At 46.1% G+C, this 12,238-nt stretch overlaps 1 protein-coding gene across 1 annotated transcript in view; it reads right to left on the bottom strand.

The window, feature by feature from the left end:
- The window catches only part of LOC102286768 (actin-associated protein FAM107A), a 34,432-nt gene extending 34,239 nt beyond the window's left edge, over positions 1-193 (bottom strand). Inside the window, exon 1 of the mRNA XM_005898982.3 lies at positions 12-193. Within this exon, the coding sequence (XP_005899044.1) occupies positions 12-90 (79 nt within the window). The 5' untranslated portion in view covers positions 91-193. The remainder of the gene's footprint in view (positions 1-11) is intronic.
- Between the last annotated feature and the right edge of the window lie 12,045 nt (positions 194-12,238).

Here is a 12,238-nt window from a genome sequence, read left to right as displayed (position 1 = left end):
CCGCCACTTACCGGACCGGAGCAGCACCGCCCGGTAGAGCCCGGTGGCCTCAGTGGGCCCCCGCACCCGCTCTCCCAGCCTCTGCGCCATGCACTCGTGCGCTGGATTGCGGAGCTGGGAGCGCACCGCGGAGCGCAGTCCTCTGTCGGAGCACCTTCACAACCGTGACTTGCCGGAGATCCAAACCCCGCCGCAGATCAGGTTACACAGGGCAGCAGCGCCAGGCCCTGAGGCGCCCGCGGGGGAGGGACTGGAGGCCGGGGCCAGGCCGGTATCTCTGCCCAGGCTGGGCATGGGTAAGCCTCTGGCGTGAGGACTCCTGGCTTCACGGTTCCAGGGCCAAGGCGAGAACCCCGTGTCCTGATTTCCAGCCTGGTCTCCTACCTGCTCTTCTCTTTCCCTGGCTGCTGGCCTTGCTGAATGCCGCAAGCAGGTGTGGGGTTCTGGAGTGCCATCTCTGGGATCAGGTCCAGCGCCACTAATTCATAGCTGTGTGACCCTACGAATCAGTTATCTAACCTCACAGAGCCTCAGTTTCCTCATCTGTAAAATGGGGATATCCATAGAATTCATCTCTCAGGGTTGTGAGGGTAACCAACACATTTTTGCTATCTCTTAGAACAGTGGCCAGCACAGAACAAAGGCAATGTATTGTTTTTATTTTTTTTATTTTTTTTTTTTTTTCAGTGTTTCAAGGCATCCTGGGGTGGGTGACACTGAGAAGCTGGGGCTTCACTGGGGGAAGTAAGTTGTGGTGGGAGGCCCCTGGGATTCCACAAGATTTCCTTCTCTGGCTTCATGGAATACCTGTAACATCCAGAAATAGGAGGACCAGTTGAGTTGAGTCACTCAGTGGTGTCCGACTCTTTGCGACCCCATGGACTGTGGCATGCCAGGCTTCCCTGTCCATCACCAGCTCCTGGAGCTTATTCAAACTCATGTCCATTGAGTCGGTGATGCCATCCAACCATTTCATTCTCTGTTGTCCCCTTCTCCTCCTGCCTTCAGTCTTTCCCAGCAACAGGCTCTCTTCCAAGGAGTCAGTTCTTCACATCAGGTGGCCAAAGTATTGGAATTTCAGCTTCAGCATCAGTCCTTTCAATGAATATTCAGGATCAATTTCCTTTAGGATGGACTGGATGGATCTCCTTGCAGTCCAAGGGACTCTCAAGAGTCTTCTCCAACACCACAGTTCAAAAGCATCAATTCTTTGGCGCTCAGCTTTCTTTATACATGACTACTGGAAAAACCAAAACTTTGACTAGACGGACCTTTGTTGGTAAAGTAATGTCCCTGCTTTTTAATAAGCTGTCTAGGTTGGTCATAACTTTTCTTCCAAGGAGCAAGTGTCTTTTAATTTCATGGCTGCAGTCACCATCTGCAGTGATTTTGGAGCCCCCCCCCCTCCAAAATAGTCACTGTTTTCATTGTTTCCCCAAGAGTCTAAAGGTGGTTGGGCAAGGTCCACCAGGCAGTTTGGAAGATGTAAGAAAACAACCATTTTGATTATCTACCCTGTGACTGCTGCTGTGCTATATATCTTCTAAAACAAAAACTAATCTTCATGTGCTTTATGTCCTCTTCTGTTTCACCTTCACAGTCCTATGAATTAGGGTCTATTAGCACTCCAGTGTTCTTGCCTGGAGAATCCCAGGGATGGGGGAGCCTGGTGGGCTTGCGTCTCTGGGGTTGCACAGAGTTGGACACGACTGAAGCGATGCAGCAGCAGCAGCAGCCTTCTTTCCAATTTTACAGATGAGGAAACAGGCTCAGAGGAGTTAAGCAATTTATCTGAGGTCACACAGTGTGGGGTTGGCATACAAACTCAGGGGCCCTGACCTAGAAATGGGCCACTCTCCTGCGTCTCTGTTATTTTATGTGCTCTTCATGCAAACATTGGAAGGTAGGTATGATAACATGAATGTAGGAATCCCATTCAAGATACCACCTTAGAGATGATGCAATTGAAACGCAGGGAGGTAAGGTAGCTTGCTCATGCTCAGAGCTAGCTGGAGAAGCCAGCTCCCAATTCAGTTTTCTACCCACAAAATGAATGCCCCTGAAATCTACAGAATCCCAGCACCCGCCCCCAGAGCTTCCCAGGCTCCTGAACAGCCTCTGTTTATGGCTGCGTCTGCGGACCACAGAGTCTTGAGCCAGCTGCTGCGACCATGGCCACACAGTACCATCTTCCTCTGCCTCCGTGTCCTCCCCGGCCGTGGTGCCACAGAGGCCAACAGCCAACTTGCCTCTCGCTCTCCCTTGACCACTGCCCAGGCCCAGCTTCTGCTATGACTCAGAGGTCCCTGTCACCACACAGGATCCCAAGGACCCAAGTACACACTTTGATTTTGGAGACCTAGTCACTGGCCAGACTGGTCATGTTTCTCATCAACAACCAGCCACCATGAAAGCCAGGCATGATGCCAGACACTGGGCATTCAATATCTCGTATCCATTCTTCAGAGGAAACTGTATCTCATGTAACCCACTTTTTGATTAAGTATGGTTATACGCATTTTAGAGATGAGGAAAATAAGGTTCAAGTGACTTACCCAAGATCACTTTTTATCTAATTATACTGTAAAATATGTTGAAATGACACATAAAGGAGTAAAGAATGAAGTAAATGTGATTCATGAACTTTCCAACCAGACATAATCAGTATTATATTGGGGACACTCCTTCCAGACTTATAAAAAATGCATATACAAAACTTACCTCTTTCTAATATTTCAAGTAGTGGAGAAGGCATTTGAACCCAGATGGTGCCAAAGCTTTTACTGAAGGAGGAAAACCAAGCCAGGTGTCGAACAAGGTGCGGGTTCAGGAAAATTATGACTAAGGAATGTGCTTTTACAGAGCATTGCAAAGAGATTAACATTAATTGCATCCCCAAGGAATTCTAGGTGAATCTGACTTACCTGAGCCATTTAGTCTCTGCTTCTCATTTTCATTATGAAATATGGCCTGGGGAGAGTATTCCTTCTGTGAACACAGAGAAAGTAAATGGCAGAGAGGACCCTCTGTTCCTTGGCAGTGAGGGGGAGTGAAGAGAAATTCACAGAGTCCCTGAGTCTTGACCATAGATGGGACTGGCCAGGATCAAAGTCCTCTGCAGAGAAACAAAGTACTCTAGTCCTTGGAGAGTGTGTGTGTTTGGGCATCATTTGTGAGACTCACTTCTTTTTTTATGAGACTCACTTAGAAAAAAAAAGTAGTTTTAAAACAGTTTTAGATTGAGAGAAAAATTGAGAGATAATTCCTTGTACCCTGCATGCAGATTCTCTATTATTTCTCTTGTTAACATCCTACATGTATGTAGATATACATGTACATAGTATGGCACATCTGTTCTAATTAACAAATTATTAGACTTAACTAATTAGTAAGTAATAACATTATTTTAAAAATATTCTCACCTCCCCCCAATTCAGGATGGAAATCACTTTACTGAGTCTGACTGGGTTGTGAAGATGCATATTCTTTTTTTTTTTTTTTTAATTTTATTGGAGTATAGTTGATAGTGTTGTGTTAGTTCCAGGTGTACAGCAAGTGAATCAGCTATACACACACACACACACACACCTTTTTAGATTCTTTTCCATATAGGCCATTACAGAGTACTGAGTACAGTTCCCTGTACTATGCAGTAGGTCCTTGTTAGTCATCTACTTTACATAGAGTGGTGTACATATGTCAACCCCAATCTTCCACTTTATCCCTCCCCCTTTACTTCTTGGTAACCATAAGTTTTCTACATCTGTAACTGTTTTTGTAATAAGTTCATTTGTATCCTTTTTTGTTTTCTAGATTCCACATATAAGTGATATCATATGCTATTGCTTGCAGCATTCTTATTAACTAAAGTCCAAGAGATAGTGGAGGACAGAGGAGCCTGGCGTACCGCAGTCCATGGGGTCACAGAGTCGGACACGACTTAGCAACTGAACAGCAACAAGAAGACCTTATTCAGAGTTCCTTAGTTTTTACCCAATATTCTTTTTTCTATCTGAGAATCTCATCCAAGATACCATGTTACATTAGGCTGTCTTATCTCCTTAGGCGCCTGTTGGCTGTGATAGTTTCTCAGACTCTCTTTTGGATGAACTTGACGGTTTTGAAGATTACTGAGAGCTGTGTTCTTTTGTGTGAGGTTTCTTCTACCTGGACTGCCTTCTCCCTACCTTCCTGGCAAACTCCTTATCCCTCAAGGGCAGTTTCAGAAGGCATCAGGGTTCAGTCCTCAACGCTGGTTCTTAGACATCTTTTTTTCTCCCTCTACTCTGTCATGACTTTAAAAAACTCTGTCAGTGATTCCTAAATGTTTATTTCTAGTTCAGACTTTCACCCTGAGCTTACACTCCATCCAGTAGGCTACTTGGCATCTCCACTTGAAAGAGGCCCAACTCACCACGACCCACATGGAATTCCTGACCACTCCAGCCCGTTTCTCCCATCACCCCATCTTAATTAACAAGGGCCTCCGTTCCAGCCCTGTGGCTCAGGTGGGAGCTGGAGGCTGCCTTGCCCTGTCTTCCTACAACCCCTCAGATCACAAAAGCATGATCAAGTCTACCTCCTACAATCTCATCAGTCCATCCACTTCTCGCCCCACCACAGCCCAGGCACTCCCACTGTGTGCCTGATGCCTGCGGTAGCCTTCCCCCTTCAAACCACTCTCCACAGATTCTAGAGCAAGGCTTTAAAATGTGATGCAGGCTCTGACCCTGTCCCTACTCGAAACCCTTTGGCTCTTCCCACTGCACTTGAAACCAAACTCACATGCCTTCCCCTGACCTTCAAGGCCCCTGCAATCTGACCCTCTCCTTGCCAACCTCTCAGACCTCATTTATTTGTTCCTTCATATGTTCAAGGACTTGGGAGTGCGTCTTTGAAAAAAACAGACAGGGCTCTTTGACCTGTTGGCACCGACATTCTATTAATAATGAGGGAGACAGAAAATAGGCATAATGTTAAAAGGGATAGGTCGGTGGAGAGAAGGAAGGTCAGAGCTGGGGAGGGGTGGGGAGTGGGGCCACACGTGATAATAAATGTCTGCTGGTGGTGCGGGGGGCGGGGGGGGGGGGCGGGCGGCGGTGCTCATGGAGAAGCTGAGATGGGAGCCTGGACCTGCAGGAAGTGGGGGAGTTAGCCACACAGGTATCTTAGGGAAGAGGGCTGCAGACAGAGGAAGCAGTGAGAGCGAGAGTCCTGAGGCTGGAGTGCGCCAGACATTCAGGGAACAGCAGGGCGGCCCGGGGGCCCAGGCGAGGCTTGTGCAGGGACAGTCACGTGAGGGGAGGCCATCGAGGGACAGGGCCACCTTCCTCCCACCGCACACTCCAGCCACCAGGAGCCGCCTTCGCTCCCTGAAAGCCATGCTGTCTTTCACTTTCCCCCTCTGTTATAAGCTGCCCCGCTACCCAGGGAGCCACTCCTCAACTCTGCCTGACTATTCCTTTTTATAAGTCTCGGCTGAAATGCCACTTCCTCAAGGAGGTCCCACTGATCACATGACCCCACGGCACCCCAAGCTCCCCTGTGTTAATATTCACCACTCAGTTATGATCATCTGAACCCTGTCTCCTTCACCAGACTGTACTCAGCTTGAAGGGGCACTGGGACCTGTTCATGGCTGTCTCCCCAGCTGGGCTTGGACTGGGTGCCCAGTAATGGTTTATTAAAAGAATTAATGTCAGAAACACAAACAACCCAATAAAAAAAAATGGGTGGAGGACCTAAATAGACTGTTCTCCAAATATTCAGAGGGCCAACAAACACATGAAAAGATGCTCATCATCACTAATTGTTAGAGACACGCAAGTCAAAAGTACGCAGTATCACCTCACATCCATCAGAATGTCCATCATCAAAAAGTCTACAAACAATAAATGCTGGAGAGGATGTGAAGAAAAGCGGACCTTCTTACACTGTTGGTGGGGATGTAAAATGATATAGGCACTATGGAGAACAGGAGGGAAGTTCCTTTAAAAACCTAAAATAGAACTACCACATTACCCAGCAATCCCACAACTGGGCATATACCCTGAGAAAACCATAAATCAGAAAGACACATGCACCCCAGTGAGTGTTCACTGCAGCACTATTTACAATGGCCAGGATGTGGAAGCAACCTAGATGTCCATCAACATAGAATAAAGAAGATGTGGTACACATATACAATGGAATACTACTCAGCCATAAAAAGGAACCAAGTTGGGTCAGTTGTAGAGAAGTGGATGGACCTAGAGTCTGTCATACAGAGTGCAGTAGGTCAGAGGAGAAAAACAATATTTGTATCAATGCCTATATATGGAATCTAGAAAAATGGTACAGATGAACCTATTTTCAGGGCAGAAATGGAGACACAGCAGTGGACTTGTTGACATAGAGGGGAAGAGAAGGGTGGGATGAATTGAGAGATGGAGACTAATATATATACATTGCTGCTGCTGCTGCTAAGTCGCTTCAGTCGTGTCTGACTCTGTGCGACCCCATAGATGGCAGCTCACCAGGCTCCCCCATCCCTGGGATTCTCCAGGCAAGAACACTGGAGTGGGTTTCCATTTCCTTCTCCAATGCATGAAAGTGAAAAGTGAAAGTCGCTCAGTCGTGTCAGACTCTTCGAGACCCCATGGACTGCAGCCTACCAGGCTCCTCCATCCATGGGATTTTCCAGGCAAGAGTACTGGAGTGGGGTGCCATCACCTTCTCCGATATACATACACTACCATGTGTAAAACAGATAGCTAGTGGGAAGCTGCTATATAGCACAGGGAGCTCAGCTCTGTGGTGACCTAGAGGGGTGGGGTGGGAGGGAGGCTCAAGAGGGAGGGGATATAGGTACACCTACAGCTGATTCACGTTGTTGTACATCAGAAACTAACACAATATTGTTTTTTTTTTTTTTCAAATTGTATATATTTTTATTAATTTTGCAGAGAGATAAAATTTGTGATATTCAAGTACATCAAGTTTGTGAAGAAATGGATCCTTTGATATATTTCTTATGGGCATCACAAATCTTTTAATCAATTTTGTAATACATGTTAAAAAGCCTATACATGATATTTAAAGATTTAGATCACAAAAGTCTACTTTTATTTATTTATTTATTTATTTTCATTTTTTGAATGTTGAGTTTTATTTTAATTTTATTTTATTTTTAAACTTTACATAATTGTAACACAACATTGTAAAGCAATTATATTCCAGTAAAAAAAAATAGATGAGTAAAGTGAATGAGTGAATGAACGGATGCACCCACACGGTGAGCCCTGGGCTCTATGAGGGAAGTGTGTGACTCCACAGTGAGTGAATCAGGGCTGGAATGCGGGATGCCTGCCGCTGCCGGCCCAGAAATTGGAACGGGGACAGCAGGGCCCACGGTCCTGGCATCTCCCTGGGGCACTCTGCCATTGTGAGCTCTGTCGCCGAGGAGGGTATAGAGAAGGGAGGCTGTTTGAGGTCTGGCCAAGCCTTTCATGGTTTAAGCAGAGAGAGCAAGAGGACCAGCAACTTGATCTCTAGAATAAAGTCCCAGGACAGAAAAAATGACCTTCTCCAGAGGCTTGGGAGGGCGATCAGAGCTTCTCCTCACATCTCCCCACACACACCTGGAGAGGGAGACTGAGTCCCAAGGGTGGTGTGAGCATTACAGAGCCAGGCTTCCCCAAGGAGCAGCTCCCTGGACTTGGAGTTCAAACAAGTGTCCCTTGCATGCCTGCCAACCACCCTTGCACAACAGATTTGTTGGAAATCAGGCCAACTTGTGTCCAGTAAAAGCTCAGTGACCACGAAAGAGTCCTCTCCCTGCAGTCACTGAAGTTTGCTGATAAAGAAAACATTCCACGTGCCCACAGCCACTTGCCAAGGCAAAGCCGATTTGAAAAGTCGCCTGGACCTTTGCTGACGTATTACAGGTAACTGACAGTCTTTTCCAAGGACTGTGCTGATAAATACAGCCAATTCTCATTTGCTCACACCACTGAGGGACTGGAAGATGCTGGCCTAGTTCTAAGGTTAGTGAAAGTTAGCACATACAATTTCCAGAGGAAACACCACTATATATTGTACAATATACCCAACTATGACTGAACGCAACTCAGTGCAAAGACATCTCCTGTGGCCACCGCCTGCTTCCTTTCATGTCCTCAACTTCTGAGAACAGTCTCTTGGGGTGGGTCCTTGGGGACCTTGGGCGAGCCTATGTCCCATCTCCTTTTCTCCGTTTGCTCCAGTGCTTCCCCCGGAGGCTGATGCCTCTGTCTGATAAGGATCAGGAAGACCTCAACCCCATCACTCATCCATTCCAGCCTTCCCCACAGGATGACACATGTACCAAGTAACACCTCTGGGGGACTTCCCTGGTGGTCCAGTGGTTAAGAATCCACGTGCCAATGCAGGAGACACAGGTTTGATCCCTGGTCTGAAAGATCCCACAGGACAACTAAATCTGTGCCCCCAACTCTTGAGTCTGTGCTCTAGAGCCAGTGCTCTGCAATAAGAGAAGCCATTGCAATGAGAAGCCTGCACACTGCAATCAGAGGGTAGCCCTTTCTAGTCACAACTAGAGAAAGCCTGCACACAGCAACGGAGACCCAGTGCAGCCAAAAACTTACTAAGTAAATTCATAATAACACCTCTGGGACCTTGCTTTGTCTGTCTATAAGCATTTTAGAAATCAAGCACACGGCCATGAAGTGCACTCACCTTCAGTAGCCCAGTGAAGGCTTACATGTGTGTTCACCCTTACAGCCACCTCCACGTTCAAGCTATAGAACATCCTCTGCACCCCGGAGGGCTCCCCATGCCCCTTCTCAGTCAATGCCCACCCTCTCCTAGAGTAAACCCTATTCTGACCCCTATCACCACAGGCTCATTTATCTTGTTCTAGAGCTTCGTATGAATGGAATCGTCACAGTCACTGTTTGGGCAGCCTGTGTGAGCTTCAGCAGGGTTGTCGCCTCTGTCAGCAGATGACTCTCCACTGCTACGTTCCCTTGCTGCATCCCGGTGTGCAGGCCTGCTCTTCTTCAGCTTCCAGGTCAGGGCGTGACTAATAAGGCTGCTATGAATACCTTCTGGTTGGCTGTTTGGTAAACACAGTGCTGTTTCTGTTGGGTAAACAGCCAGTGGTGGAAGTGCTGGGTCCTAAGGTAGGTGAATGCTTACCTACAGTAGATACTGTCTACACTGATTTTATCAGTGTATGTGCTGTGCTTTTAGTATCTTCACAACAGGGTTTTTTGACACATTGGTGTCCCTTCTTGTGCACCGTCCTTTGGGCTGGTGCGGGAGAGGAAGGGAGAACTGGAAAAATGGCATCTTGGATAAATATGGGACTTCCCTGGTAGCTCAGATGGTAAAAAGTCTGCCTGCAATGCAAGAGACCTGGGTTTGATCCCAGGTCAGGAAGATCCCCTGGAGAAGGAAATGGCACCCCACTCCAGTATCCTTATTCGGGAAATCCCATGGACAGAGGAGCCTGGTAGGCTATAGTCCATGGGGTTGCAAAGAGTCAGACATGACTGAGCAACTTTCACTTGGATAAATATACAAGAGTCTGAATTCTGCCCTTAGAAGAGATGCGGGTAGGACCACAGACTATTAGTCCCTGTAGCCTGTGGTGAATCCAGGGGGAGGGATGTCTCTGTGCATCTTTGTTTCCGTGCCCCCTCCCTGCCCCTCCATTAAACTGTAAACACCGTGAGAACAGAGACTGTGACATTCGGGGATGTGTCTTCAAAGTCTAGCACCATGTGAAGCAAGGCAAAGTTAGAAGTGAAAAAGGAGAAGTTACAGCTGATACTGCAGACATACAAAGGATCATAAGAGACTTCTATAAGCAACTATATGCCAATGAAATGGACAACCTGGAAGAAATGGACTAATTCTTAGAAAAGTACAACCTTCCAAAGACTGAACCAGGAAGAAACAGAAAACATGAATAAACCAATCATAAGTCATGAAATTGAAACTATGATGTAAAAACTTCCAACAAACACAAGTTCAGGACCAGATGGCTTCACAGGCAAATGCTAGGAAACATTCAGAGAAGAGCTAACATCTATACTTTTGAAACTGTTCCCAAAAAACTGCAGAGGGAGGAACACTCCTGAACTCATTCTGTGAGGCCACCATCACTGTGATACCAAAACCAGACAAAGATATCACCAAAAACAGGACTTCCCTGGTGGTCTAGCAGTTAAGAATTTACGTTCCAACTCATGGGACAGATTTGATCCCTGGTCAGGGAACTAAGATCCCACATGCCACAGAGCAACTAAAGACCGCATGCCCCAACCAGAGAAGCCTGTGTGCCGCAAGTGCACCGTCTGTGCATTCTAGAGCCCGTGTGCAGCAACTGCAGAAGCCTGCATACCACAACTGGAGAAGCCCGTATGCTGCCAAGAGCCCAGGAACTGCAATGAACACCCAGCACAGCCAAAAAGAAAAAGAAAATCACAAGCCCATATCACTGATGAACACAGATGCAAAAATCCTCAACAAAATACTAGCAAGCGAATCCAAAAACACATTAAAAGCATCATATGCCACGATCAAGTGGGATTTATCCCAGACAAGGATTCTTCAACATATGCAAATCAGTCAATGTGATACACCATATTAACAACTTGAAGAATAAAAACCATAAGACTTTGACCAAATTCCACACCCATTTATGATCAAAACTCTCCACAGAGTGGGTACCGAGGGAGCCTACTTCAACATAATAAAGGCCATATATGACAAATCCATAGCAGACATTATTCTCAGTGTTGAAAACCTGAAAGTATTTCCTCTAAGATCAGGAATGAGATAAGGGGATCCACCCTTGCCACTATTATTCAGCATAGTTTTGAAAGTCCTAGTAGCCACAGCAATCCGAGAAGACAAATAAAAGGAATCCAACTTGGAAAAGAAGTAAAACAGCCACTGTTTGCAGATAACAGGATACTATACATAGAAAACCCTAATGATGCCACCAGAAAAATCACTGAATCAATGAATTTTGTAAAGTTGCAGGATAGAAAATTAATACACAAAAATCTCTTGCATCCTTTACCCTAACAATGGAATATTAGAAAGAGAAATTAAGGAAACAATCCCATTGATCACTGCAACAAAAAGAATAAAATACCTAGGAATAAACCTACCTAAGGAGACAAAAATCTGTATGCCAAAAACTATAAAATACTGAAGAAAGAAATCAAAGATAACACACATATGGAGAGATACATATGTTCTTAGAAGAATCAGTATTGTGAAAATGGCTATACTGTCCAAAGCAATCTACAGATTGAGTGCTGCTGCTGCTACTGCTAAGTCGCTTCAGTCGTGTCTGACTCTGTGCAACCCCAGAGACGGCAGCCCACGAGGCCCCCCCACCCCCACCCCTGGGATTCTCCAGGCAAGAACACTGGAGTGGGTTGCCACTTCCTTCTCCAATTCATGAAAGTGAAAGTGAAGTCGCTTAGTCATGTCCGACTCTTCGCGACCCCAGCCTACCCCCTGGTAGGCTTCGCAACTGCAGCCTACCAGGCTCCTCCGTCCATGGGATTTTCCAGGCAACAGTACTGGAGTGGGGTGCCATTGCCTTCTCCAACAGATTCAGTGCAATTTCTATCAAATTACCAATGGCATTTTTCAAAGAACTAGAACAGAAATTTTTACAAATTGTATGTAAACTCAAAACACCCTGAATAGCCAAAGCCATCTTGAGAAAGCTAAATGAGCTGGAGGAATCAGACTACCTGACTTCAGAGTATGTTACAAAGCTACCATCATCAAGATGGTATGGTACTGGCACAGAAATATAGACCAATGGAACAGGATAGGAAGCCCAGAGATAAACCCATGTACATATGGTCACCTAGTCTATGACAATCTGCCTGCAGTGCAGGAGACTCAGTTTCGATCCTTGGGTCAAGAAGATCCCCTGAAGAAAGGAACGGCTACCCACTCCACTATTCTTGCCTGGAGAATTCCATGGACAGAGGAGCCTGGTAGGCTACAGTCCTGCCAGGGGTCACAAAGAGTCAGACAGGACTGAGGGACTTTCACTAATCTATGACAAAGGAGCCAAGATTACACAATGGAGGAAAAACAGCCTCTTTAATAAGGGAAGATTAGACAGCTACATGTAAAAGAATGAAATTACAATACTCCTTCATATCATACACAAAAATAAACTCAAAATGGATTAAAGTCCTGAATGTAAGGCCAGATACTA

This window comes from Bos mutus, chromosome 22 (assembly GCF_027580195.1).
Source record: "Bos mutus isolate GX-2022 chromosome 22, NWIPB_WYAK_1.1, whole genome shotgun sequence".
Classification (NCBI taxonomy): Eukaryota; Metazoa; Chordata; class Mammalia; order Artiodactyla; family Bovidae; genus Bos; species Bos mutus.
This window is presented reverse-complemented; position numbering and strand designations above follow the sequence as displayed.